Source organism: Parambassis ranga, chromosome 3, assembly GCF_900634625.1.
Source record: "Parambassis ranga chromosome 3, fParRan2.1, whole genome shotgun sequence".
NCBI lineage: Eukaryota > Metazoa > Chordata > Actinopteri > Ambassidae > Parambassis > Parambassis ranga.
The window spans coordinates 15,974,125-15,999,877 of record NC_041024.1 but is presented as its reverse complement, the minus strand read 5'-3'; the positions used below and the strand labels follow the sequence as shown (position 1 = coordinate 15,999,877).

At 42.3% G+C, this 25,753-nt stretch overlaps 2 protein-coding genes across 3 annotated transcripts; both read left to right on the top strand.

The window, feature by feature from the left end:
* The first annotated feature begins 302 nt into the window (after positions 1-302).
* Positions 303-17,837, top strand: ahctf1 (AT hook containing transcription factor 1). Of its 2 annotated transcripts, XM_028401667.1 has the most exons (41): positions 303-522; positions 2,334-2,460; positions 2,710-2,860; positions 2,943-3,045; positions 3,196-3,376; positions 3,567-3,774; positions 4,000-4,116; positions 4,199-4,283; positions 4,390-4,540; positions 4,699-4,831; positions 5,451-5,632; positions 5,816-5,877; positions 6,025-6,153; positions 6,325-6,415; positions 6,488-6,577; positions 6,999-7,139; positions 7,356-7,460; positions 7,566-7,662; positions 7,809-7,932; positions 8,056-8,112; positions 8,330-8,476; positions 8,669-8,859; positions 8,947-9,091; positions 9,201-9,332; positions 9,497-9,644; positions 9,768-9,918; positions 9,997-10,104; positions 10,549-10,693; positions 10,872-11,087; positions 11,283-11,958; positions 12,121-12,303; positions 12,438-12,543; positions 12,721-12,836; positions 12,941-13,236; positions 13,391-14,012; positions 14,046-15,139; positions 15,475-15,703; positions 15,957-16,133; positions 16,211-16,296; positions 16,546-16,634; positions 16,771-17,837. In XM_028401667.1, exons 2-41 carry the CDS (start codon positions 2,340-2,342, stop codon positions 16,961-16,963), a joined length of 7,578 nt encoding a protein of 2,525 aa, XP_028257468.1. In that variant the 5' UTR covers positions 303-522; positions 2,334-2,339; the 3' UTR covers positions 16,964-17,837. The 2 variants fall into 2 exon arrangements, with proteins under 2 accessions (XP_028257468.1, XP_028257467.1); XM_028401666.1 differs by having other exon boundaries at positions 13,391-15,139.
* A 649-nt stretch (positions 17,838-18,486) lies between these two features.
* kif28 (kinesin family member 28) lies at positions 18,487-25,233 on the top strand. The gene is made up of 27 exons (XM_028402277.1): positions 18,487-18,561; positions 19,045-19,236; positions 19,339-19,389; positions 19,478-19,630; positions 19,703-19,738; positions 19,829-19,948; positions 20,026-20,133; positions 20,245-20,399; positions 20,467-20,578; positions 20,673-20,740; positions 20,826-20,968; positions 21,048-21,169; positions 21,279-21,369; positions 21,519-21,579; positions 21,810-21,933; positions 22,004-22,139; positions 22,210-22,328; positions 22,482-22,589; positions 22,658-22,756; positions 22,876-23,016; positions 23,088-23,158; positions 23,232-23,366; positions 23,449-23,615; positions 23,959-24,053; positions 24,140-24,272; positions 24,380-24,513; positions 24,794-25,233. The coding sequence occupies exons 1-27, from the start codon at positions 18,487-18,489 to the stop codon at positions 24,950-24,952; spliced, it is 3,108 nt and encodes a 1,035-aa protein (XP_028258078.1). The 3' UTR covers positions 24,953-25,233.
* The last annotated feature ends 520 nt before the right edge of the window (positions 25,234-25,753 follow it).

Genomic DNA, 25,753 nt, shown 5'->3' with positions numbered 1-25,753 from the left:
ACAAGAAGAAAACATTACTCCTGCCATTTGCTTTACTTGCCATAGCACATTTTAATGAATCAAAGTCTTAATCTGCACCCAAGTGTGCTATAATGGCAACAAAAAAACAACATCCTTAGATTGTTACTTACATTTGCGATTCAGGAAACTGCAAAAGCAAAAGTATTTTAAGAAAATTCACATCCTTTTATTGATGTCAGCGGATACTGTGCAAGTCGCGGAAACATGTTTCGGTTCATACCCGGACAGAGGGGGCAGTATTTCCACTTGCCATGCCAAAATCAATAACGACGAAGAAGAAATGCACGGAGCACTTTCCGACAGTGGAAATGGCGCTTTGCGTTGAAGAAGCTTGAAGTCACTGGATCCTCTCGTGCTTGTCAGTTATTTGAAGCTCTAAGAAGGCTGTCTTTATTATTAAGACCCTGAATAGGAGCGGATTATGACAGAGGAAGGGAGGGGGCTGGTCAAGAAAAACAAAACAACTGTGGCTCTGACGAAGCCGTCCACATCCTCGGACAGGTAGTGTAACATTAACGCTGGTAGCAGCTAGCAGCACATTGCATCACGTTTTCCATCGCAGCTAAAGGAGAGCTACAAAACCAACCCAGTTCGCACAAGTCGGATACATTTCAAAGCATATATGTAGAGGAAGAGTGTCACTTGTGCCTGACAAAGATTGAGCCTGCTATGGTGTTGTCAGAATCTGTAAGCTAAGTGTGGCGTTACATTTTTTACTGTTCCAGTTAGACCACCAAATTCCATTTGTCTAGCTAAATTCCCACATTCAAGGACAGGGGACGTTGTTGATAACATATAGCTGTAAGAAAAACGTTACCACTTGTAAAATGCTACTTACTTGCGAAATAATAATGATATATATGTCGCCCGGCTAACGTTGTCGCTCTAAGTTAGCTGCATTAGCGAAAAGTAGCATTCCAGGCTAGTCATGCTAGCCACCAGGACTTTGCTTTAACTAGTTATTACATTGATTTAGGAGATAAATGATAGTGTTGTGGTTCACCCATTACAGAACAAATAATCTATTCTAACATGTAATATCTCACAAGTTTTATTATACGTCTATATTTAGCAAACATTAGATGAGGTATCTTAACTTTAAACGATGAATTCGAATAAACTAATCCTGCATGACCTTGCAAGCTAACTGTGTAGCCTGTCACTATAACCAAGTAAAGAGTGTAGACGGCTTCTAGTACCTGTCTGTTACTGAAACAACACTGACACATTTTAATAAGCCTTTCTAATGTGCTTTACTTTTTACCACAAAGCGATCGTTTGTTTACATGGAGCAGCTGGACAAGCTAATCTTTTCTGTAAACGCTAACGAATGAGACCGCAGTAGTCAGTTAACTCACTATGTAACATCCTACCTCGTACATTTCTAAAACGACTGCTTGTATTTTCAGTTCTTAACAGGTACCAAAAATGTTAAGTAAAACAAAAATTCTGCAAATGTTAGCACACGTGAGAGCTGGACGCTTTCTTTTGTAAAGCTAAATGTGCCCTTTTATTCGGTTTGCTTGTTGTTGAACAGTCTTTCCCTCATCAGTGGTCAGATGTGAACATTTTAAAGTGTTGCGAAGCTTGGAGTGCATAGATTGACTTGTGTTTGCAGCAGTCTGTGACTGCATGCTCCATCTCATGTCATGGCATGTGGCTGCCTAGTGACAGACTTGTTGCGCGGGAGTTCACTTGAATCTACTGTGTTTTCCTTTGTGGTCACAGAGGGCAGTATTGGGTCCAAATATGTGCTTTGAGACACTGACAGATGCATTTCTGCTGTTGCGTAGACATTGTTTTTGCACAATGTGTACACTTTACTCTGTTATTTATCTGTTATTGTTAGTGTGTGTATTTAGTGACCAGAGCAAAGTAGACATATCTGTATTTGCGTCAACAGGAGTTTATGTAAGTAAACAATACAGTAAGGCCTACAGTGGATTGTCTAATTGATAATTCAAAAACACTTCTTTAGAAGTTATGTTATAAATTTGCATTTGTTAACCAACAGTAGGTTAAATAAGTAAACCCAGCTTCAGCCCCTGTAGTCAGCAAGTTTGCTGCCATCATGTTGTCTGACAGCTGGGGGTACAGCTGTAGTTTGAAAGAAAGACCTCTTTTGTACTCCAAAACCTGGCTGAACACACAAGTCCTAGTGTGGGTTTATTGAGTATGAAGATTCCACATGAGCAGACTTGCCTTTTAATTTGATTTACTGATGTTAAATTGGTGCTACATTTGCTTTAAACTATTGGTGAAATGCAAAAGAGTTGACGTTTCTAACATATATCCTGTGTTTTTAAATTCAGCGAATAATGCATGACCTGACAGCCCAAGTCACCAGCAGCCTGCTGCCTTTTTCAAAAGTAACGATAGATGCTCTGGGGGAGGAGGAAATCACCCTAGACTCTGTTCTTCATGGGAACTTCACTGTTGGTAAGAGTAGTTCCTGATTATTTCTACAACATGTTTTTCATCTCTGCATTTTCATTTGTGTTGACACATGAAGGATTTTAAATGCACTTTTGCTTTTCCTGTCAATTACTCCTTACCTTTAGGAGGGAAGCATGGCTCTCTGCATTTACAACCTGTTTAAGAGAAAAGCATTCATAACACTACTCAAACTGTTGCCTAAACAAAAACGCAAATGTCAACCCTTTTCATTTCTTTTTGTTGGGTACAAAGGCCGCAGTGGTTTGGCCTGGCTGGCCTGCGGTCCCCATCTGGAGGTTGTCCATGCAGTGACAGGAGAACGGCTGTCTGCGTACTGCTTCAGTGGTGGAGGGGAGCACCCACCGTGTGTTCTTGCTGCCAGGGATTTCAGCTGGCTCAAACGGTCAGGACTTTTTTATGTTGTTATTAGATCCATCAAGAAGTAGAGCATCAAATATTAACCCTTTGTTGTTTACTCATACTAGGTCTGGATTGCTGGTCGGCTTGGAAGAAACAGAAGGCAGTGTGTTATGCCTTTATGACTTGGGACTTTCAAGAGTGGTCAAAGCTGTGGTTATACCAGGCAGGGTTAGTTGAGTTTACCCCACAATCTCTTATACATTCCAATGATACATATCGTCACTAACAGAAAGAAAGAAAAATATGAGCTTTCAGTCCAAAAAAATCTTACTAACAGGAACATTTTTGTGTTTTCCTCCAACTGTTTCTCTCATCTAGATAACAGGTATTGAACCATTAGTTAGCTATGGTGGTGCGAGCACTTCGACACAACACCTCCACCAGAGTTTGCGCTGGTTTTTTGGCATTGCTGCTGTAATAACAGATCTCGGTCATGTCCTGCTTGTGGACCTCTGTCTTGATGACCTGTCCTGCAGCCAAAGTGAAGTGGAGGCTTCAGGTGAGGAGCACTATGAGGATTATGTCTTATGTCTATATATTTGTGTGCATGGTCTTGTTTTTTTCCTCCTTTCATCAACTGCCCTGTTTTTTATTAAATCATCTTTGGTACTGAAACCTATTGATTATTGTACAAATGATAATGTACTTTTCAAAACTCATGTCCTGTTATATTTACTCTTTGTTTACAGATCTGCAGGTTGTGACTAAATCTCCTGCAGAGATCCCCAGGCTTAGAGAGGTCAGCACAAGAGAGGGCAGGCATCTTTGTCTCCAGCTGAATGGACCCAGTGGCATAGGAGCCACTGCTCTCCAGTACATCTCAAGGACCAATCAGCTGGCAGTGGGATTTTCTGATGGACAACTGCAGCTGTGGAACATGAAGACTTTAAAGAAAGAGTAAGTCCTCTCATACTTAGGGTTTTTTAAAAAATGCATAGGATGTTTTTTAACCTGCTCTACGTTTCCTGAAAAATGAGCACTTTGTATTTCATGTAGGGTTTTCTCTAAAGTAATACAGTAAAAGTAATACATGCTATTACAAATCTCACTAATACATCAAGAGTGTAGAAATCCATAAGCAGCAGTAATGTATTGTAACATGTATGTTTTTTTTTTTTTTAGATACCATTCCCAGTTAGAGGGTGGCAGAGTGCCTGTGTATGCATTCACCTTCCAGGAGCCAGAGAATGACCCCAGGAACTGCTGCTACCTCTGGGCTGTACAGTCTTCTCAGGACCTGTAAGTCTTGCCTTAAGAACAGCTTCCAGGCAAAGTGTGTTTGTGTTCTTTTTTTTACTTTCAATCTTTCACTCCTACGCAGAGAGGGTGATATTGTCAGCCTCCACCTGCTTCAGCTGGCGTTCAGTGAAAGAAAGTGTCTAGCCTCTGGAAAGATCCTCTATGAGGTCAGTGCAGCATACAATATAAATACCTGTTCTTCGTTCTTACAAATATAACAGTGGATTAACCTTGCTTTCTTTATCCTTTGTCCTTTGCCCCTTTCTCACACAGGGACTTGAGTACTGCGAGGAACGTTACAGTCAGGATTTAAATGGCTCTGCTTTTCCTCTTAGAGCGCAGGCCACAAAAACACGCTTGCTGAGTTGCCAGACCATTGAGAAATTCAGACCCCATCCTGATAGAGATGACAGCATGAACGAAGGTAGGCTTGCTTTCTGTTGGGGACAGAAATATGTAGGAAACTTGCAGGTTTTTGGCACTTCATCTATGTATGGTACTTTTATTTCCACTGTCATTATACCTTATGTTTTTCCTTTATCTTCTCTTGTTCCCAACTTTCTCACCTCCTCCCATTTTCAGTCGCATCCCCAGATACCAGTGTGTCTATGTTCAGCTGGCAAGTCAAGGCTTATGGTCAGGGATCCCCATTGACCTACATTGGGGTATTTGACATCAACCGTTGGTACCATGCACAAATGCCAGATTCTTTAAGGTAAAGTGGAGTCTGATTTTGTAACTAGTTGGAGGTTGTTTTGATACATATTAAAGTATTGGCCATTTTTCTAGCAATGCATTTTACAATTTTGTAAATATGTAAGGAATTGTACATGCATCCAAATGCCGTTTTTCTTTGTGATCGGTTAAGTGTGCAAATCGTACTAATCCAAAGGGTCTTGTAATATTTAAGATACTTGACTTAGGAGGAGGGTAGGAGATTTCATTCTGATGCACTTTTTGTTAAATTTAAATTTTAAATTTACAATCCGATAGCAACCAATTAGTTCAGCAGTTTCCCATTAAAACGAAGAATATGAATCATCTGTGGAAGCTATAAAACGCTAAAAACATCAGCCAATCCTACGAGGCGCCCCTGCGCATATAGTTGGCTGGTTGTCACTCTCTTCCTGCTCTGCGTGCACCAGAGAGGTACGTGCATGATGGCCGAAGTCACAGACTGGTTGGGAGGCGTGGCTTTGGGGTGAGCTCCGAGAGAAAGGGGCGTGTGTTCACTTTTAAAATCTGGCTGACTCTCACTGAGTTTACAAAATCTCCTACCCTACCTTTAAGGTGACGCTGGAATTAACTGTACTTTTGCATTTTGTTTTTGTCAGAATGGGAGAGTCTCTGCAGAATTGTCCCTACTTGGCAGTTTGGTCTCTAGACCCTGTAGTCCAGATGGTGTCTCCTCATATCCTCCTTGATGTGGCTGTACAAGATCGCAGTCTGAGCAGGGGTCTGCCCTTTACGTGCCCCCCTCCAGAACAGTACTTTAACCCAACTACATACAACTTTGGTAGGTTTAGACACAGTGCATGTACCACAGTCTTGATCTGCAGAGATGATAAATGTAGTGCTGAACAATGTCTCAAACTCATGTGTTTTTTTTCCCCACTATGTATACCTGTGTGTTTTTGACTTTGTTCGTATTACTCAGGAACATAATGAGGTTCATTGGCTGTTTTCCCTCATGTTTCAGATGCTACCTGCTTGCTCAACTCTGGAATTGTACACCTTACCTGTTCTGGGTATCAGAAAGAGGCAGGTGTCTTTTATTTATATAATAAATTCATCAGTTTATTCCACAAGCAGATTTCAGCATGTGACTATATGTCTGATTGACACGTGTCTGCTGCATGTATGACGTCTGCTTATTTTGCATTGATTCATGGTTGTCTTTCAAACTAGACTCTGGGTTTTTTGAAGAAAGCTGCTCCATGTTCCAGTGACATCATCTCTACTAGTTTCTCTCATTGCCTCATGTCTGGTCTGCTCTCATCTCGGTTGGCTGATACACAGGCCTCCAGCCTCTCTCAGGTACATGTACACATTTTGCAGACATCGTCTCCTTTTTGATACAGTCCCAAAAGCTCCCAGTTCTCTGTACACACCAGAACATTTTCCCAGTGTGAATTTAAACAACTATTTATTCTGAAGTTTTGATTCTAGTTACATCTTAAGTACGTGTAATTTTTATATTGGTCTCAGGAGGAGCAGCTCGATGCCATCTTGTCAACAGCAGTGGAGACCAGCTCCTTGGGGCTGATCACTGGCTGTATCAAGCAGTGGACTGCAGAAGGTAGGACTTGCAAGCATCAAACTAAAGATGTGTTTTAGTTGAGTCATGTCTGATTCTCTTTTTCTTCAACAGAGCAACCAGGCTCTGCACTCAACCTACGCTACATCCTGGACTGGGCTTGGAACAAAGTAGTCCAGACTAAAGAAGAACTCGATGGCATCTGTATGTTCAAAAACTTTCTGCTGTCAATCCCATGGGAAGATTTTTAGACAGTGTAGCACATCTTAAAGAGATTTAATGTTAAAGAGATGTTAAAGTTTCATTGTTGCTTTAGTCCAAATGACACTTGGGAAGATACTATCAAATTTTATATTTTATTAACTGCCAAAATATACAAACATCTCTCCCTGTGATGCATTTGAATTGATTAGATCTAATACTTTGCATATAACCTGTTTGTAAGGACACCATTCAGGCTTATGACATCGTATTTTTACAGGACAGTAGTTAATCTTAGTAAGGATTGTTTCAGCCTGTCCTGTTGCTCGAGTATAAATGTTTGACCTGTAATTGCCCTTGTTTGTAAATTTCTGTGTATGTATTGTGTTATATCTGTGTTTTTCTGTGTCCATTTATTTCCTAGGTGCACCATTGTTTGATGGCTCGGCCAACTTCACTGACCCTCAGACCTTACAGCTGCTACAGCACAGTCAGAGACTGCTTGGTAACCTCAGTGCCATCTTTCACTGTTTGCTCAGTGAGGCTCAGGAGCTCACTCAGAAAGGTGCCTTTTCCACACATGCACTATTGTATATTTCCATGTGACAGCACAGAAACTGGTTCAGCCAGAATCTGAATATTTAAATCCTGTTTTGATGTGCACTACAGTGCGTTGGTTTATGTTTTGCTGTGTTTAATAAATGAGACGTGGTTTTGTTACTGTTTTGAGACATTTGTTATCATTATTGATAGACTCTGCTTTTCATTTTCTGTTACACAGGTCTGACAGGTTTGCTGAACAAGAACACAGTGTCCAGTCTGATTTCTAAGTATGCCCAGGTGGTCCTCTGGTTCTGTCGAACTGGCTTACTCCCTGAAGGATCAGGTAAAGCTGGTCACTAGAAGTTGTCTCATCCTGATTTGCTCCTGAATTTGTAATTTTCTTTTTAAAAAAATGTCATCAGCACATAAAGTGTTCTCTTCTCACCAGATGAAGATGCTCTGCAGATTTCCAGGCCTTTCTACACTCATTCAGTCATCAGCAACTATTATACTATACGCAGAGAGGAGCTGACAAGATTGGCCAAGTAGGTCGTTAAGCCTAGATCTAAATCTATGCTTGCATACAACTGACATGTTTCACAAATAGTAGATATTAAGATTGACTCACTTTTTTCTTAATTATTACAGACTAAGTTGCTCTGATGCCTACACTCTGCTGTTGTTTTCTCAGGGGCAAGTGGTGTGCAGACTGCCTGATGATTGACGGTTTAATTGGCCAGTGTGGGGAGCGTCTGACCAACCTGTGGAAAAGGGATCAAGGTGGAACAGGGCAATACCCGCCCCCTACACTGCATGTAAGAATAAGTCTTCTGTATATGTATCAGTTTGTTACATTCAGTATGTATGTTATATGAAATTCCACTGCTGCTAGTATTTTTATGATCTGTAACTCATCAGTATGTATCTTTGAATTACAGGCTTTGTTGGACATATATCTACTGGACAACATTGATGAAGCTTCCAAACATGCAATTGTATCCTTCCTAGCCACATTTTCAGTGTCGTACAATTTCAGTATATTTCTGTTTTAACAACAAATATTTTACTCTTCAACACTGGACCAGTTTTAATATAATTAGTAATCCTGAATGATATATGATTCTTGAATGATAGAAAGTCTAAAAGAGTCTTAAACTCTCCAGAGATGTATTATTTTGATCTTGCTGTATCTTCCTTGACATGCGTTTCCAGGTGATTTACCTGTTGTTGGATGTCATGTACTCCTTCCCCAATAAGGATGGAGCATCAGTGGAGTCTTTCCCCACCGCTTTTGCTATTCCTATTGGACTGGTCAAACTAGTACAAGGCCTCTGGCTACTGGACCATCATGACCATCAGGTAAACAACAACACATTTAAACTTCCACCATTCCCATGTCTCATGCAATAGATGGACTTCCATATTTATTAAATGTTCAGTGTAATTTGGTCCCAACTTTTGACTGCTTAGTCTGCATACCACCTTTTCTGACATTATCCTTTTGTAAGGACACTGTTTATAAACTATACTATTATTCTTTGTCCTGATCAGAGTTCATTTGAGCTGCTTCTCCATCCAGCTGCTTCTCAGTGTCATTTTGAGTGGCAGCATGAGCGTGTTCTGCAAGCGCTGATGTGTCAGGGCCAACAGTCTGTGGCATTACGATACTTCCATGTTGCCAAGCCATCGATTTCCACAACATCCCAGGTCAAACTTTGCCTGTCTGTACTGCTGCACAACCGGTGAGTTTAGTAGAAGGGGACGCTCTGTGCAAGGACACCAGCAATTTTCCCTAACTTTACAGACTAGCCAGTGTGCTCTTCTTGCAGATGTCTCATAGAGGCGTGGTGTTTACTACGGCAGCACTCCAGTGGTCTGAACATGGGTGAGCTGCTGGGCTTCCTGTACGAGAGCTGCCAGGAGCTGGGTCTCATCAAAGAGCTCCTCAAACTGCCTCTGGGCCTCAATGAACAGGTAGAGATATCAGAAAGCATGGTTAGATAACTAACTTTTAGTACTTATTTATTTTTGTATTGTTTTTAACCGATACTGAAGCCTGTGCTTTGTGTGTATCTTGTTTCAGGAATGTTTAGAAAAGTTTCTGCAGGGCACAGGAGGTCTCCAGAACAGAGAACTGTTGATGGTTCATTACCTTCAGCAGGCCAACTACATTCCTGCCCTGCAGCTCAACCACAGCCTCAAAATGAACTTGGTGGTATGTTTTACACACACACAATCTTGTTAAATTATAGCATTTTTTTCTTTTGCATATGACATTTATTGTGAGCATCATCAGTGTATATCGGTTCTGTCAACATGACTATGTATATTGTAAAAACCCACTTTTATTTATTTTTATTTTTGATTCTTTGTTCCTAGAATGAACGAGACCCAAAACTCAAAGAAAGATCCAACACCAGGAACTCTATATTGGATCAGTATGGTAAAGTTCTACCAAGAGTCCAGAGGAAATTAGCAATGGAGAGAGCTAAGCCCTACCAACACCCACACACCATCCACAGAGAAGGTAATACCAGAACTAAAAGAATTCGCTACCTTTTCAGTTTAACTGTAACATTTATATTTACCCTAAAATTGTATCAACCCACATTATTACATAAACATGGCACATTTCTATATTATGCTTCAGTGTCTCGGCCACAGCCACTGTCGACAATCACCAAGCGTTCTGCCAATGATAAGGTGATGTCCAGGGCTGGACTGATCAACAATGTCCTGACCAAGATTAAAGAGGTGTGGTTGGACAAAGGAGATACACCACAGTCTTCTCCAGCTAGAAGGTGAACTGAATGAACATAAATTGTATTTTAACAGTTTTAAGGATTTTTTCCCCTAAATGTTCCCCGTATCTTTGCCAGCCCTAGGTCAGCGGATGTACAGAACCCCAGCCCCAAGACGTCCTCACTGGCTCTTCCTGATCCCTTCCTGGGAACTCCAATTACGATGACTTCCAAACGAAAGTCAAGGTACTTTCAGTGACCTCAACTTAAAGTGAAGAAGGATACACAATACAAAATTAATAAGTTGTGAACTCTTGCATGTAAATGTTGATTTATATAAACATTTTTACAGTGGGGAATTTTAAAAGTTCTTATTGTTTAATTTAAGTACTTAATAATTATGTTGAATATTAAAGAGAGCCTATTATTTTGTTGTTCCTTAGTGTGTCACATTTAAAATGTGGCAATGTTGGATCTTCATATCAATGTGACAAGGTTACAAAAATTCTTGTAAATCTATGTAAGTAATCTGTTTGCCAAAAACCCAGGCTTTGAACTGCTCTACCTTTACTTTTGTGTAAAACATGTTTGCTCATCAGACTTCTTTCTTAGTCATCCTCGCCAAGCATGCACATCTGAAAAAAATCTTTAAATCTTTGCATTTCTTGTATCCCGTTCAATGTGACACAGGCTGATGGACTTGGTGGTTCATCCATCCTCTCAGAGCCCTCGGCCTTTTCTCAGCCCTCCCAGACCACCCAGCTCCTGGGTTTCTCCAAAAAGCATCTGCAAAGCACCTGAGCTCAGTTTACTGCAAACTCCACAGGTCGTCAAAGTGAGTAAACAAATGTGCTGTTTTGAAGAAGTCCAAATAATAGCATTTATACCATATATCCTCAGTATTTTGAATTTTAATTTTAATAAATTTTAATTTTTATTGCTTCAACATTGGTTACTCGGTGAGCTTTTAGTGTTGTAGTTCTTACATTTTTTACATTTGATTGACCCTTCAGCGAGCACGGGCCTTGGCTGCTTCTGGCCCTGTGTTCTCAGGCTTCACTCCCCAGTCCATTCTGCGCAGTAGCCTGAGGCCTACACCCGTTGCGACTCCCTCTGCTTCTCCAGGACGCTCCATCACTCCACCACTGCGCAGCAAAGAGAGCAGGATCACCTTCATTGAAGAGGCTGAATCCCCTGAAACAGAAAAGGGCATTCGATGGACTAATGGGGTAAGAAAACACTTGATGGCAGCAGAGAGGATGTTGACTCTGATATCTTGTTTTACTATGATTCTTTGGTCATTTTATGGGTACAGTATATGAGGTAATCATATGACATACTATGTATAAATTTATGTTCCAACTTGGTTGGTTTTATTGGGAGGTTCACTTTATAATATTTGCTCCCTGTTTCCATCTCTGTAGATGGCAGCAGACAGTGAAATTAGCCTGCTGACCAGAGGACCTTCTCTAAGCAAAGCTACACGCAAGACTTGGACTTCACAGGCTGCTGAGGAGGAGGAGGAGGAGGAGGAAGAGGATGCAGACGAGGAAGTGGAACAGCCTCGCGTTAAGTTCCTGCCTCCAGAAGGTGGTCTTCCCTCACCGCAGGGATGCTCTGAAAGTGAAGCATCCTCTATCCAGGAAGTTGCTGTAGAACCTAAACCATCAGATGCAACACAAATCAGTTTGAGCCTCGACACAAGCCAGGCAGTGATTCCATCTACAGACACAACACTAGAATTCTATGATGCACCTCTTTTAGAAGACCAACAGGGAGAAGAAGGACATGCTGCCACTGAGAAAGAGGATGACGTTGCAACGCTGAATATCAAAGTTCTGTCTGAGAAGGAGGAACCAGATGAAAAGCCCCTACCAACCAGTGAACAAACCATTCAGCTACATCAGACATCAGACAATACAGAGGAGGAAGAAGAGAAAAGGGAAAATGAAACATTTGAGGATGTGATGGAGATTGCTCTTGAACCACAAGATACAAATGAGGAAGTTCAGTCTAAAAAGGAGGAACAGATCGAGGCAAGTAGCCAACAGGAGGATGTTGCAACTCTTAACCAAGAGGAGATATCCAGTCACGATGAAGGTAATTTATTTTTTAATTTTGTTAGTATTAGAGGTGTAATTCTTCAACACCAGGATTTAACAGCACAAGTAAATGTGATCTGTTTATATTCACAAAAGTTAAAGATGTTTAAAATACTGCTGTTTATTGAAACATTACTTCACTTATTGTTTATGTGTCTAGATGGTAACCAGGTAACTGAGAGCTGCGACGTAAGCATAGAGGTATCTGAAAATCTTCCTGTGGAAGATGGACAGGATCCTCAGTCTGAGGTCACTGAATTCCCTGAGCCCATTGAGCATCCAAAACCTTCTGCAGCAACTGAACCAACATTTGATCCAGCAGACGAACTGGAACAATCAACAGGTCCATCCCTAAATGCTTTACAATACATGAATTTGTATAATTACACTATCCACCGTTCTCAAAATGTATTTTATTTGCTACTCTAAATACGGTACAACGTTACTGATAAGATTTTCTTCATTGTTTGACATCAGATCTGACAGAGTTTGTACAGCGACACCTGTTTGGTACCGATCTGTCTCCACCACTAGCCCGATCTGCAATCCACGATGCATCACAAACCCAGACTAACTTGAACAGGTATAACCCTTTTTGCTTCTGTGAGTTAGCATGACCTACTTTCATTCAACATAGGTGATAAGGTTTAAAATAAACTCACCATTTCACTGTAGCATTTTAAATATGTTCAGTTAAGATTTTCTGTAACTTTATTGTTGTGTGTTTATCAAGTTAAAAACAGCTATCATTCTCTCTCAGTGAACCATTAGATGAGGATGAAGAAGAAGTTGCTGCTGAAGCCTCCTCAGTGTTTACCACCCAAAAATCTACTACTTCTGTCACATCTTCAGAGCCGACTGGCACAGATTCACACTGTGAGGACAAACTGTGCACACATGTACATTAGCAGTGGTGCTATTAGTGTGTTTTTATACTGTTTCAGTGTTTAATTTTCCTGTTTCTAATTCGTATCTGATAGCTGTTGTGAGCATCAACGATAGTGAAGACCTTTCTAGCCCTGCGTCTGAGGAAGAGGAGGAGGAGGAGGAGGAGGAAGAGTCGGATCAAGCTGAAGAGGAAGAAGGTGAAGAAGAGGTGGAAGAAGACTCTGGTAGTGAGGTGGAGATCATTGAGGAGGTCCAGGGTAATGGGAGACTACCCCCCCTCCAACCTAGTTCAGTCTTTGTGCAGGAGGGGCTTACACACTTCATGCCAACTCTGTCAGAACAGGAGGTTTCTGACTTCTCTCTGATCACACCTGGTGCAGAGATGAAGGTAATAATTGTAGACCTGCAGCTAGTCATTTTATATTATTTATTCATTCCAATTTTATTAAATTTGAGCAAAGTTTGCCTTTTTACGATGGTTTTTGAGTCTTTTTGGAAGCATTGTGTTTTGTGTATAATTTTTCAATGTTTGATTCTTTCAGATGGGAGAAGAGGTCATGGAGGGTGAGGTGTTGATGGTTAGACTTGGTGCAAGTGATGAAGTGATGAATCCAGAGGAGGATGTAGTGCAAGGATCCTCATACATGGAGCTCAGACCTTCTACCACTCTACTGGTGCCCATGGAGCTCATGGAAGGACCACACGGCCTGGCTGACACTGAGCTGGATCTTCCTGAGCTTCAGCCAACAATGGTTGCTGATGACCCACAGGCTGAAACCCATTTCTCGCTGACACTCGATATGGACGAGGAATTGAATAAAGAAGCAGGATTATTACCCGTAGAATGCAATCTGCAGTCCTCTGACCCTTCCACCCAGTCTGAAGTAGTGGATGCCATGGATGAATGTTTGGTCAGACCTGAACTTATTCTTTTGGGTGCAGATGAGCAGGATACTTTTCAACCTGGAGAGCCTTTACAAAAAGAGATCCTACAGGGAAATGATGTAGATGGGCCAAATGAAGGTGAACCTCAACCTGCTGAACTCCAAGTTGACATAGAGGGTGAATGCACTGAAGCAAAGCAGGAGGCAGAAGTAACTGAAGAGCCAAAGAATATAGAGATGGAAACATTGACTGAAGATCAGGATTCTGCTTCAGAGGCAGGTCCACCTCCAATTGAAGATCAGGATTCTGCAGGTCCACCTCCAATTGAAGACCCTCCAGCATCTGTGGATTACAAAGACCTTGTGATAACAACAGAAGCTGCTGATGAGGAGATGGTAGAAGAGAACAAAACAACAGCTGCTGAGGAGAAGGAAGATTCAGAGCAGAACGGGCCTGTTGATATAAACATAAATTCTGCCCCCAGTGCAGACGTGGAGCCTGCTATAGAGGAGCAACATCAGAATTCTGAAGATGCACAAAATAGCAATGAAGACATGAATACAGAGAAGGAAACAAAAAAGAGAAGCAGGGGTAGACCAAAGAAAGATGTACATGTCCAAGAAGATAATAGCCAGTCAAATACTCAGCAAGAGGAAAACCCCGTAGTATCAGACACTCCTAGTTCTAAGAGGAAAAAAGCTCCTTCCACCCCAACACGGAGAACAACGAGAGCAAGTAGGGCCGTTACATTTGTTTCTCCTGTACTAGAAGAAGCAGAAAATCCAGAGGATGTAAATGTAGAGGATGCTGTAACAAGTACTGTAATCCCTGCTTCACCTAGTCGTACACCTAGAAAAGGTAAACAGGTTAAAGAAACAAAGGTCAGTACACCTCGAAGAAGCACCCGCAAAGCTCAGCTAGACCCTCCTACAGATGAAGTGGAGACCATTGATAATGAAACCTTGTTGGCATCAACCACTAAAGCTTCTTCTCCTGCCAGACGTTCCCAGAGGGCCTCTGCTACAAGGGCCAGTCAAAGGACTCAAAGTGGCAGTGAAGAGGCATATGCACCCTCAGAAGTTGAAATACAAGAGGACGTGGTCACAGAAACAAAAATTGTTCGCAAAAGCTCCAAGACTCCCACACCAGCCAAAAGCAGGACCACTGAGGCAAGTACACCTAGAAGGTCAAGACGGAAGATACTGAGTAGCAGTGAGGTGGAACCAGCACCTCTTGAGGTCCTAAAAGAAGAGAAGGAAAAGGATGAGGCTCCTCCAGTAAAACACAACTCCAGAAGGACAAGGACAGTACAATCAGAGGGTGAAGCAGACAATAAAAAGCACTTTTCCAGCCCTGGCAGGACAACTCGACAGTCTCAACGGAATACTCTACAAGTATATCCTCAAGTAAGGATTCTACAAGCTCTTGTTTTCAAATAATAATGTTAAAAATAGCTTTTAGTTAGACGTGACAAAAACATTCAATTAACACCAGTAACATAAAGCTGTGTAGGTCATGTAGGTCATCTCGTGCTGGAAAATTTTTCGACATCAAACTGACAAATGAGTTTCACCTTAAAAGTACAGACACAACATGTTGTTGTTTTTACATATACTATTTTTTGATCACTCATTTGTCACCTCTTCCTTATACATTATTCCATATTGCATGTTGCCAGCCAATACATCCATTCCCCATTGACTTTAACACGGGTTAACTGGTTCATGTATCACTTCCTCAGAGTGTAAGAAAGATGAGAGGAGAGACGATTCCCGAAAACACAAAACATGAAGATCTACTCGAACCTGAACTAAACAAAAATGCACCTCAGACAGACTACCATCATACATCCTGGGTCCATCCTGAGGAAGATTTTCCCCTGCTGGACTCACCATTGGAGGTGGACTCTGAAACCCCAATTGCAGATGCTCTTATCAAGAGACTGCAGGATGAGGAACAGAAGCAGGAAGGTACGCTACAGACCACACTAGGCCTAAACAACCATGGACACAAGGAAGCTGTCTTGCAGTGGGTGTGGGTGTGGGTGTAGGTGTAGGTTTATATGTATCAGTGACTTAAGAAATGGAGTGCGTTTGGTCACCATTTTAGCTTTAGGTATCTGATTTAAAATGATATAAATTTAGGTGGGTTGTGATTAGATTTGTGATCAGCTGAAGAATATAAATGTGCCTTCAGATGTGTAAAAGTGTAATCTATCTACAGGTGGTGCAGTTATTGCAAAGACGGTGAGAACCAGCAAGAAGCGCATAGAGTCTTTAGTGGAGCAGGTTGACCCTGCGCCTCCTGTGAAAGACAACCTGCCCCCTGAGCCTGAAGATGATGGCTCAAGTCCAGGCGAGCACTCATTCATCTACTCTCCCTCAAGAAGAAGAACAAGAGGTAAGTCGAGTATCAGTTTATTGTGTGTTTATGTCTCTGTCCATGGTGGATTTAACACTGTGTTATATTGGTGACAGCGCCTAAGGCAGAGAGGCCTGGGCCAAGTGAACAGCCTGCAGCACCTGTAACCCGCAGCAGGAGAGTCAAAGACGTTGCTCCACAGGTAAGAGCCTTTCCTGAACAGTATGGGTTCACTGCTGAAAAATGAGTTGTGGAGCGAGAGCATATCTGTGAGGTGATAATTCTAGATGTGTACATATAATCATGTAGGTTTCTGTCTATAAAATATATAAGTTTGAAACGGGACATATGACACAGCACACAAAAATTAAAGTTACACCTCAAAGACAAGAACTTCACAGGTGGAAAAATGCAAATGAAAAGTCTTTTGAAGAAAAGTTTTGTTTTCTAGGATGAAATTGCTTCAACAGAGGATCATGTGGAAGTGGAGAAAACAGCAGGTGGTTCTACCAGAAAGAAAATTGGCAAAAGAACAGCCAAGTAAGGAACTTTCCTAAAACAGAGGGAAAAAAAACGTACATTAAAACAACATTAATCAAACTAGTTTTAGTGTGTAATGAAAAATATTTTGACATCCATTGAAGTCACTTTCAGTCATTGCTCACCTTTTCTTTAGGTCGAAAGCTGTTTTGGAGCTGCTTCCAGTAGCAGAGGTGGAACTGATCTCACCTCTGCCCAGTCCGGCTGAGCCCCGAGTGTTGAAGAGGATAACTGAGGGAGAGGTCCCAACCACCAGCAGGAACCTTCGACGCAAGCGTGTGATTGACATGGTTTTCACAAAACCTGTCACACGGAGGAAGAAACTGTAAGGACGTAGAATTAACTAGCGAACTGCAGACAGTCACCTTATGATTTGAGCCATCTCAGTTGGGAGCTGTCAAATAACAAAACAGAAGTACACTGATGATGGTTCTCTTTCCTCAAAGGCCTCACAGCCCTGCAGTTTATTGACTTCCCTGTAGGAAGATAAAAATAGAACCAGTGTAGGCTGGAAGATATATTTTTGGGGCAAAAAAGAGAAAGGACTTTTGGAGTTTTACATGTCCCTCATACTAATTTTAGTTCACTTGGTCTGGTGTCTGTGGCCATTTTGTGCTGGACTTATTGGCCTGATCCTCTGGGCAGAGAATGGCACAAGGGAAAGCGATCTGAAAGTAGATGTTCACATTAATAAAACCAGGACTAAACTGAATTGGCCTCCAGGTGAGAGGTTTTATTTACATTCTGTTTTAAGTTTCGTTGTTTACTTTTAAAATACTCAACACCTGCTGTTTTTCTATTTAAGAAGAAAAGCAACCAACCCAGTGGAGTTATATTTCTACTGCTAAATTTGTATATAGTCTTTTGCTATGTTCCAATAAAGTTAAGAAATAAATATTAAAGCATAATGTTGATTTTGAATTTTTAATTGTCCTTCAATTGCATTTGACCATTTAATCAGACTGCCTATGCCATAGTCTTAAATTGATCTTGATCGGGGTGATGTCTTTGTGGAATACAGCACTGTTGTGATTCTTGGGGATGTTGTTTATTGGAAGAAACAAAAAAAACTTGCACATTAATTTGAAGACCTGTTAATAGGCCTGTTTATTTGGATTTATGGCAACCGACATCTGACATATAGGCTATTTTCTGATGAATGTATGTAGAATGTCTTATTTTTGATGACTGCTCTTTGATAAACATGGTGAAGCTTGAATATTTTTCCATGTCTTGCGTTGAGTCTTTGTCTCAATTCACTGTCTTGAAGTGTATGTTGGTGTGGTGGGTGGTATCACAAAACCTGTTTCTGTCTGAGGTGATACTGACGGGAACTGCAAGCCTGTAGTTACCCATCATTAGTAGTTGAGACGTCATCCAATGGAAATGGGTTGTTGTAATTATTAACAGCGTCTTAGCTGTTTGTGGTAAATTGGATTTTAGAGTTGTAGCTTTACATGTGTATGTAAGCACGACTCTCAGGTGTCTGTCTTTTCTATAATTTATAGGGTTAGACAAGGTGAAAGTGAAACCAGCCCTTATCTCCTTGCTCTACTAACAAAGGGAGGACCATGGTAAAACATTATTCTTCCCATATTAATCGATGGTCATTCCCTCTACATAGACAATGCAAAAATGAATTCTACAATCATATATTTATTCTTTGAACATGCAGCCAAAAATGTTGCCCACCTTTTGGAAAGCATGTCAAACCACCATCAGTAAAAGCTTCCTTCCCCGTGTCTACCCACTGGTAGACAGTGGTGTCCATGTCAATGTGTAACTTGACACACTGTTGTGTTGTTCTGTGGGAGGCCGCTGATCACTCAGTCTGCTGCCTGCCTGCTGCACCATGAGGGCTAAAGCCTCAGACATGCACAGTAAGGATTGTGTCAAAGTGGCCGTCAGGGTCCGACCATTCAACAAGGTCAGTGTGCTGTTTTGTAATTTTTTCTCTCTTCCTGACGTGTTTGTTATGTATACTGTTGTGTAATGTACTTTTATAAAACAACGAATTACTGTTAAGTAATATAGCACATTTTTTCCTGGTGGACACTACCAGTTTAAGCAGAAATGACATGCAATGTGTCAAGATGTAAAAGTACATTGTAGCATTATTATACCTACAGTTTCCGTTTATATGGTTTAGGAAATCTTCGTTTAAAATATCAAAACAACAATCATCATTGTATCATGTCCTGTAACATCATAATCTCAATTCTTGCTGACCAGTTTATTGAGCAAATCTGAGTTAACAAATACATTTTACTTCATGCACATTTATTACAATGCTACAAATAAGGCAGCAAAACACAACAAAATAGCTTTCACATAATTAAAAATTCAAAATAAGTGTGTTGAACACACCCCCACAGCCTTGTCTTCTCATCTTTTTTCATCTTCCTCTCAGAGAGAGAGGGATGCAGGCAGCCGATGTGTCGTCTCCATGGTGTCGAGCTCCATCACCATCCAGGATCCACGTGACCCTCAGATCCGGCGCTCATTCTGTTTCGATTATGCCTATTGGTCTCACAGCGGCTTCACAAGGGACCACAGCAGCCTCTATGTGCCTGAAGAGCCAGGGGGACGATACGCCGACCAAGTTAGTTCCAGCAAACCTGAATTCATCATATATTACCAGTATATAACTATATAAGTGTAAAGCGTATGTATCTGCAGCTCTTGAACTGTCATCCATGTGCAGGACAGTGTGTTCCAGGATCTGGGAGAAGGAATACTGGAGAATGCACTGCAGGTATCACAGTGTTTGATTACTTGATAGTCCCTAGCATTATATAATCATGCTCAGTCTTGATATTAATGTCCTGAAATGACATCTGCAGGGTTACAATGCTACACTGTTGGCCTATGGGCAGACTGGCTCTGGGAAGAGCTACTCTATGATGGGCTACGGGGCTAACAAAGGTCTGGTTCCTAAACTCTGCGCCCGACTGTTTCAGGCCATCCGAGATAACCAGGAAAACAGACAGTGTCAGGTAAAATATTAAAAAGGTAGGACATTAGTAGATTGAAGTGGTTTGTGATGAAAAATCTTGATGTCTCCACAGGTGTTTTTCAGTATGTTGGAAATCTATAATGAGCAGGTACACTTTGTTACTACCAGCTTCTGTTCTTCATGCCTTTCTCTGTCTTTATTGATGAGTGACGCTTGTTTTCATCTCCTCTCTGTGCAGGTGGTGGACCTGCTGTCGCGGGGGTCTCGTACTCTCGGTGGCCTCAGAGTCAGAGAAGAGCAGCAACGAGGATTCTATGTGGAGGGCCTCCGTACTGTCCCCTGTGAGAGTACACCACAGGTAGAGACAGACAAAGGCCCCTTTAGCACTGCAGACTTCTATTGAAAGCAGTTGCATTATTTAAAATGTTCCTGCAGGTGGAGCAGTTGATGGAACAGGGAACCAGGACTCGAACCACCGCTGCCACTCACATGAATGCCAATAGCAGTCGCTCACACATGCTCATCATCCTGCAACTCAAACAGGTAGGAGCTGAGGTCACATTTTGACTGATAATATAAATCTAATATGATGTTACATATAAAACATGTTGGTGCTTTATATTACCACTGTGTATTCAAACGACTTCCAATCAGATCTTCTCTAAAGAGAGCATCACAAAGCAGTCCAACATCAACCTGGTGGATCTGGCTGGCAGCGAGCGTCAGAGGTCGTCAGGGTCAGAAGCAGACAGACTCAAAGAAGGCACTGCCATCAACCTAAGCCTCACAACACTGGGCAACGTCATCAGGTCTGTTGGCTGCTGTTACTTTTTATTAGGTCATCGGTGGTTTTCACTCTCCTCCTCTCTCCTTCAGCGCCCTGGCTGATGTGGCAGTGGGGAAAAAGGTCGTCCATATTCCTTACAGAGACTCAGTTCTCACCAAGTTGTTACAGTCTGCACTGGGAGGCAACAGTCGTACTGTAATGGTATCTGACTCTTCTTAGAAACGCGTACAGGCAGTGGTGATGTACGTTGTTGATAACATGTAGGTCAACATAATTTCCATGATGAATTTTAAAGATTGCCACACTGAGCCCTGCTGATATCTGCTATGAGGAGTCTCTCTCCACACTGCGCTATGCTGAGAGGTAAAGCAAATCTGGCTGGTGGCACTATATTAATGGCGGATATTCTTTATTCCCTCTGATGTTTGTCTGTACTTCTCTTTGTCAGGGCAAAACGTATCCAGAACCGACCAGTAGTGAACGAGAGCCCTACTGAGCGTCTGGTTAAAGAGCTCAAGGCCGAAAATGCCAGACTGCTGCAAAGGCTGAGCAGACTGGGCCAAGAGGGGCGCAGAGCTAACGATGAGACTAGTAAGAGTCAACATTTCAAGGCAGCAGAAGACACTTCAGCTAGAATAAGAGCGGTCAGCATGTTTGTTTATGTGTTCAGAGGAACTTCGTCAGCTGCTGGCCCACAATGAGCTCCAGATCAGAGCCATTCAGACTCTGTGGGAGCAACACCTGCAGGAGGCGCTGAAAGACTGGGAGCAACAGTATGCCTCTATCACACAGGTATACACACACACAGAATGTCTGTAGTTTCAGATGAGCTTTGTATAGCTTGTGAGCACAGACTGTAAATGCACTTTGTCTGAACTTTCTATCTGTGCTTCTCTGGTAGGAGAGGAGAATGATGCAGATGCATCCCTACATCCTAAACATCAACGAGGACACTCAGCTGTCAGGGGTGGTCAAGCTTTTCATCCAGGAGGGTTAGTCCATCCTCTTTACACACTGTAAGACGTACCAGCCTCAGCTCACCTTTCAGAGGAGGCTGTTGAAAGTAGACGGGTGTCAAAGAGTTAGGTCAGTTAGCTGCTTTCTAAAGATTTCAGCATTTGCACCATCTTTGTTCATCCAGGTGAATGGAACATTGGACTATGTGACTCCTCCTCAAGATCCATCTCTATCAAAGGTTTAGGGTGAGTGAGTTTCAGCATGTGATGATCACAGGATACAAGGTGCATGTAAAGTAAGATCAGAAAGGTGAAATAAGTCGTGAATGTGAATTAGCAGCCTGGTTCAGGTGTTCTTCTACATCCCCAGTGCATGCTGGGATAGGCTGCAAGATCCTTCAGTCTTTTGGAGAAAAAGCCATGCAAGTGTTGCTTTTCAGTCCATTTTCTGTTACAGTGATATGTTTGTGTGTCAGGATCCAAGACCGTCATGCTGTGTTCAGAAATGAACAGCGTCGGGTAACACTGACCCCACTGGAAGGGTCAAAGGTCATTGTAAATGGGATTTCTATCTGTCAGACAACTGAGCTGCAGCACCTAGTGAGTTTAACACCCATACCAATTCTATAATAAGTACACACAAACGATATTCATCAGTCTTCTCTTCTAGGATCGTCTCATCCTGGGTTCCAACTGTACCTACCTGTTTGTTGGTTATCCATCAGAGAGGGGCGGGGACGACTGGAGCCGCTACGACTATGATTATTTCCAGTCTGAACTGGCTGCTGCTGAGGGCATCCACCTGGGTGAGTGCGAGGATCCATCACTGGAAGTGAAGCTGAAGGCTGTCAGATGTTGTTATCTGTCTGTATTTAGGTGAGTCCAGTTCTGGATCCAGTCAGACAGACCCCAGTCTGCTAGCTGTCTTCTACGACTACATCAAACTGATGCCCATGGTGGCAGAGGCCAACCAGATGAGCCAGGAACTGAGTAAGGTAACTGACAGCCCCATGTTTGGGTTTTTGACACATATATTCATGTGGTGTGACAGATTTTTGTTTTTATAGGCAGCTATGTTTGTAAATAGATACACAGATATACATTTTATTTAAAAAAGCTGCCTCTCTTTTTGTCAATGGTGTTTTCAGGGAGTAGACTTTAAACTGGAGATCAAGAATCTGGCCCTATCAGACTCAAAAGGCCACGATCTGCAGAAAGACATTGTTGTCAGAGTCACCTCTAAGGGAAGCAAACAGGTAGGTTTGCCTCTTGTATCTGTCTCTTGTGTACCCATAACCTTTGATTTATTGAGATTGCTCCTCAGGTCTGGATGTGGTCCAAGGCCAAGTTTATTAACCGCAAGTTCCTGATGGAGGAAGTCTACCAGCAGCATCAGGCTGAGCAGAGTGAAGACAATGAGAGTGTAAGTGGAAAGGGACTCAGCTATACTATACTAATGTTTTTATCGCACCTTAAACCTGAAAACTAAACCTTTAACACACCTTCAAAAAAAAGCAATAAATACTGTTCTCCCTCTGTCAGACAGCAGAAGGGCCCATGGCAGTTGCATTACCCAGAGATAAGGACCCATTCTGGGATCCAGTTGAGCCTCTGCTTCTGGGGACAGCTCACCTCTGGCTTCAGTCTTTGGCCTTTCGCATCCCTCTAGAAGAGCAACTGGAGGTACAAACACAGATATACTGTAAAGCCACACTAACAGTATTGTGAGATGATTTGATCATTTCTGTCTGCAGGTGTTGGGGTCAGAGGGTACAGAGGAGGCCATTCTACAGGCACAGCTGGTCCCCTGCACCTCCACAGGACTGTATGTCTCATAAACGTGTACCTCACACACACACCCCCAGACATGTCGGTGACTTATTATTCTCACTGTCCAGCCCTCTGGGTGAGGATGACATCCTGATTGACCCCTCTGAGATTCTTGGTCGGCGCCTGGACTTTCAGCTGGTCCTGGAGCAGTGTTGTGGTCTTCGCTGGATAAGAGAGGCCAGAAATCGAGGGGTCCAAATTGGGTAAGGCAGATACAAGAACCTAACATAAAGTGTGATTGGGTTGAGACGTCACCTCTCCCCTATGCTGACATCACTCTGTTAGTTTCAGGTTATTTGACTGCAGCCAGCCTCTTTACACTCCGGCTGTGTGGCACAACGTCAACCCTCTGTTGGATCACCGGGTCCACTTTGCCTCACTCCACACCTCCCAAAAACTGCTCGACTACCTGCAGAGCAGTGCTGTGGTGCTGGAGCTATGGGGTCTTCAAGGTGAGATTTAAGAGATACATACAGTAAATAGATGAAGCCCTTTGCTGCATTTTATCTTACAAAGTGGTAAAACAAGAAAGAGGCATTACATCAGTCTTGCAGAGATGAGTGACAGCAGGTTTATGTGGGTCATCTTTTTGAATCCATGGGCATGCAGGATGGAATGTGTGAGGAACGGAGCACTGCTTCACCACACCAAACTCCATGGCTGAAGAACATTCACCCACTGCCCACATCTACCCACTAATTCTCGTATCTGTGTAGGTGGATGGCTAGGTCAAATGTCTGTGTAAAAGTGTAAAAATACTAATAAAAATAATTTTTATTTCCATCTACTTTTCAGATGGTTGCATTCACTTGTCGTCGTCTCTGGAAGAAGTGAGAATGACAGCAGATGGCATCTTCATCATTGACGAAGCCGGCCCAACAGAAACAGCTGTGAGTTTTTTTTTATGCTGAGGAATGATTTTTATCTTTGAGTTTAGAGTTATTTTAATTTATTTATATGTCTCTATGTGTTGTAGCCTCTGGACACAGCAGAGCTCAGCTGTTTAGTGAGAGCTCTGCAGCAGGACTTGGAGGAACTAAAGAGCGTCAATGCTTCACTAAGGAAAGAAAACCACAGTCTGAGAGACCAACTCAACACAGCCAGGAACGGTAACTGGCATGTGCACAACACACTGAGCTTGTAGTCAAACAAATCCGTATGGTTTGTGAAACAGGTTGACTTGCTCACTCCTCGCCTGTCCTCCTCTCTGTATCAGGTGTGGAGGGTGTGCGTGGCCGATCGGTGCGTCCAAGCTGTGATGCAGAGTTTGCTCGTGCTCTGAAGGTTTTCTACCACAGTATGACTGCAGTGAGGGCTCAGCTGCAGCGCCTGCGCAGACACCGGCCCAGTGTACGTATACATGGTTATTGTAGTTAGTTTTGATATTTTGCATTATTCATAAATGACCCAAGCAAACTGCAACCTCACAACTTAAGCTGACCCAACTGTGCAGGCCAACCCAAACTATCTGACCCATGACCCAGTATTTAACCCACCTACTCCCCCATGCCTCCTCCCTGTCTGAATGTTCATGGTGTTTAAGTATGTGGCTCCTGTTAATGCCTGTATTTTATAAGCTGGGTATGGCTGCCTGTAAACTGCTATATGTTGTGTTTTCTCTGGTTTCCAGGAGGAGTCTGACCTGCTGGGGCTCAGACTGTTTGTGGATGAGCAGAGTCGGCTGCTGAGAGACTTCTCAGAGCAGCTGGAGCAGAGTGTCTCTGCTCTCAAACAGGACGTGGCTGCTATTGTCCGCAGAAAACGAGAAAGGTCGGGAATCTGGTCTTGACTGAATTTGGGGGTTGTTCAGATAACTTACCGTAAACTTGATCTGTCTTTAGGTTCTGACAAATTAGTCATCAAAACTACATACAACAAAGTTTGAACTCTATAAAAGGTTTATTAGACTGCTTGAAGAACAAATTCCAAGTTCCAACAACAGCTCCAAACTGCAAATAAATTAAAAGGCAAATACAACTCAAGTTTTAAAATACACAATATTAATACGTTCTTGAACCATCACTGAAAATTCAACACATTTTCAAGCTGGAGCACAATGACATCAGAAACCCAGGAGAGCACATGTCCTCAGATCTTGCTGTGCCTGACTAGCATTACTGACCACAGGCTCAGGTGAACATTAGGACATGTTTAACAGCTGGACAGAGAGAATTCCTCTTTAACAGTGTCCAGTTTACTGCTGAAATATTTTCCAAATCAGAGGTAAAAGAACAGTTAATGCTTATACGCAGTCACGACTTGTAAGAGTACAGACAGTTGCTGTAGGTCCGAAAAAAGAGTAGCGTGGGCACATGTACAGGAGGAGAGGCAGAAGGCAGATGTGAGGCAGATTAGTCATCACAGAATACAGAAGATCTATGTACAACAGGCAGACAAATGTAAAACCAGTGTGGACAAAGAGAGAGGCAGCAGTGAAGGCTTGAACTGAAGAGGTAGACTGGAAAACCACAAAGTCAACTGCTGGACGGAAAGAGTTAATGTCCTTAGTCATTAGTGACACCATGTGACTGCATGTGTTGAGTTGGTGACGGTCTTACTTTCGAGAAAGCACCCAATATGTGTGTGTACA

Bases quoted from the DNA above. Each gene is read 5' to 3' on its own strand.
- ahctf1 (XM_028401666.1), top strand. From the start codon at position 2,340: ATGCATGACCTGACAGCCCAAGTCACCAGCAGCCTGCTGCCTTTTTCA. The intron at 2,461-2,709 runs GTAAGAGTAGTT...TTGGGTACAAAG, and splicing joins TCATGGGAACTTCACTGTTG to GCCGCAGTGGTTTGGCCTGG. The intron at 5,878-6,024 runs GCAGGTGTCTTT...CTTTCAAACTAG, and splicing joins GTTCTGGGTATCAGAAAGAG to ACTCTGGGTTTTTTGAAGAA.
- kif28 (XM_028402277.1), top strand. From the start codon at position 18,487: ATGAGGGCTAAAGCCTCAGACATGCACAGTAAGGATTGTGTCAAAGTG. The intron at 21,370-21,518 runs GTTAGTCCATCC...TTGTTCATCCAG, and splicing joins CAAGCTTTTCATCCAGGAGG to GTGAATGGAACATTGGACTA. The intron at 22,329-22,481 runs GTAACTGACAGC...TGGTGTTTTCAG, and splicing joins TGAGCCAGGAACTGAGTAAG to GGAGTAGACTTTAAACTGGA.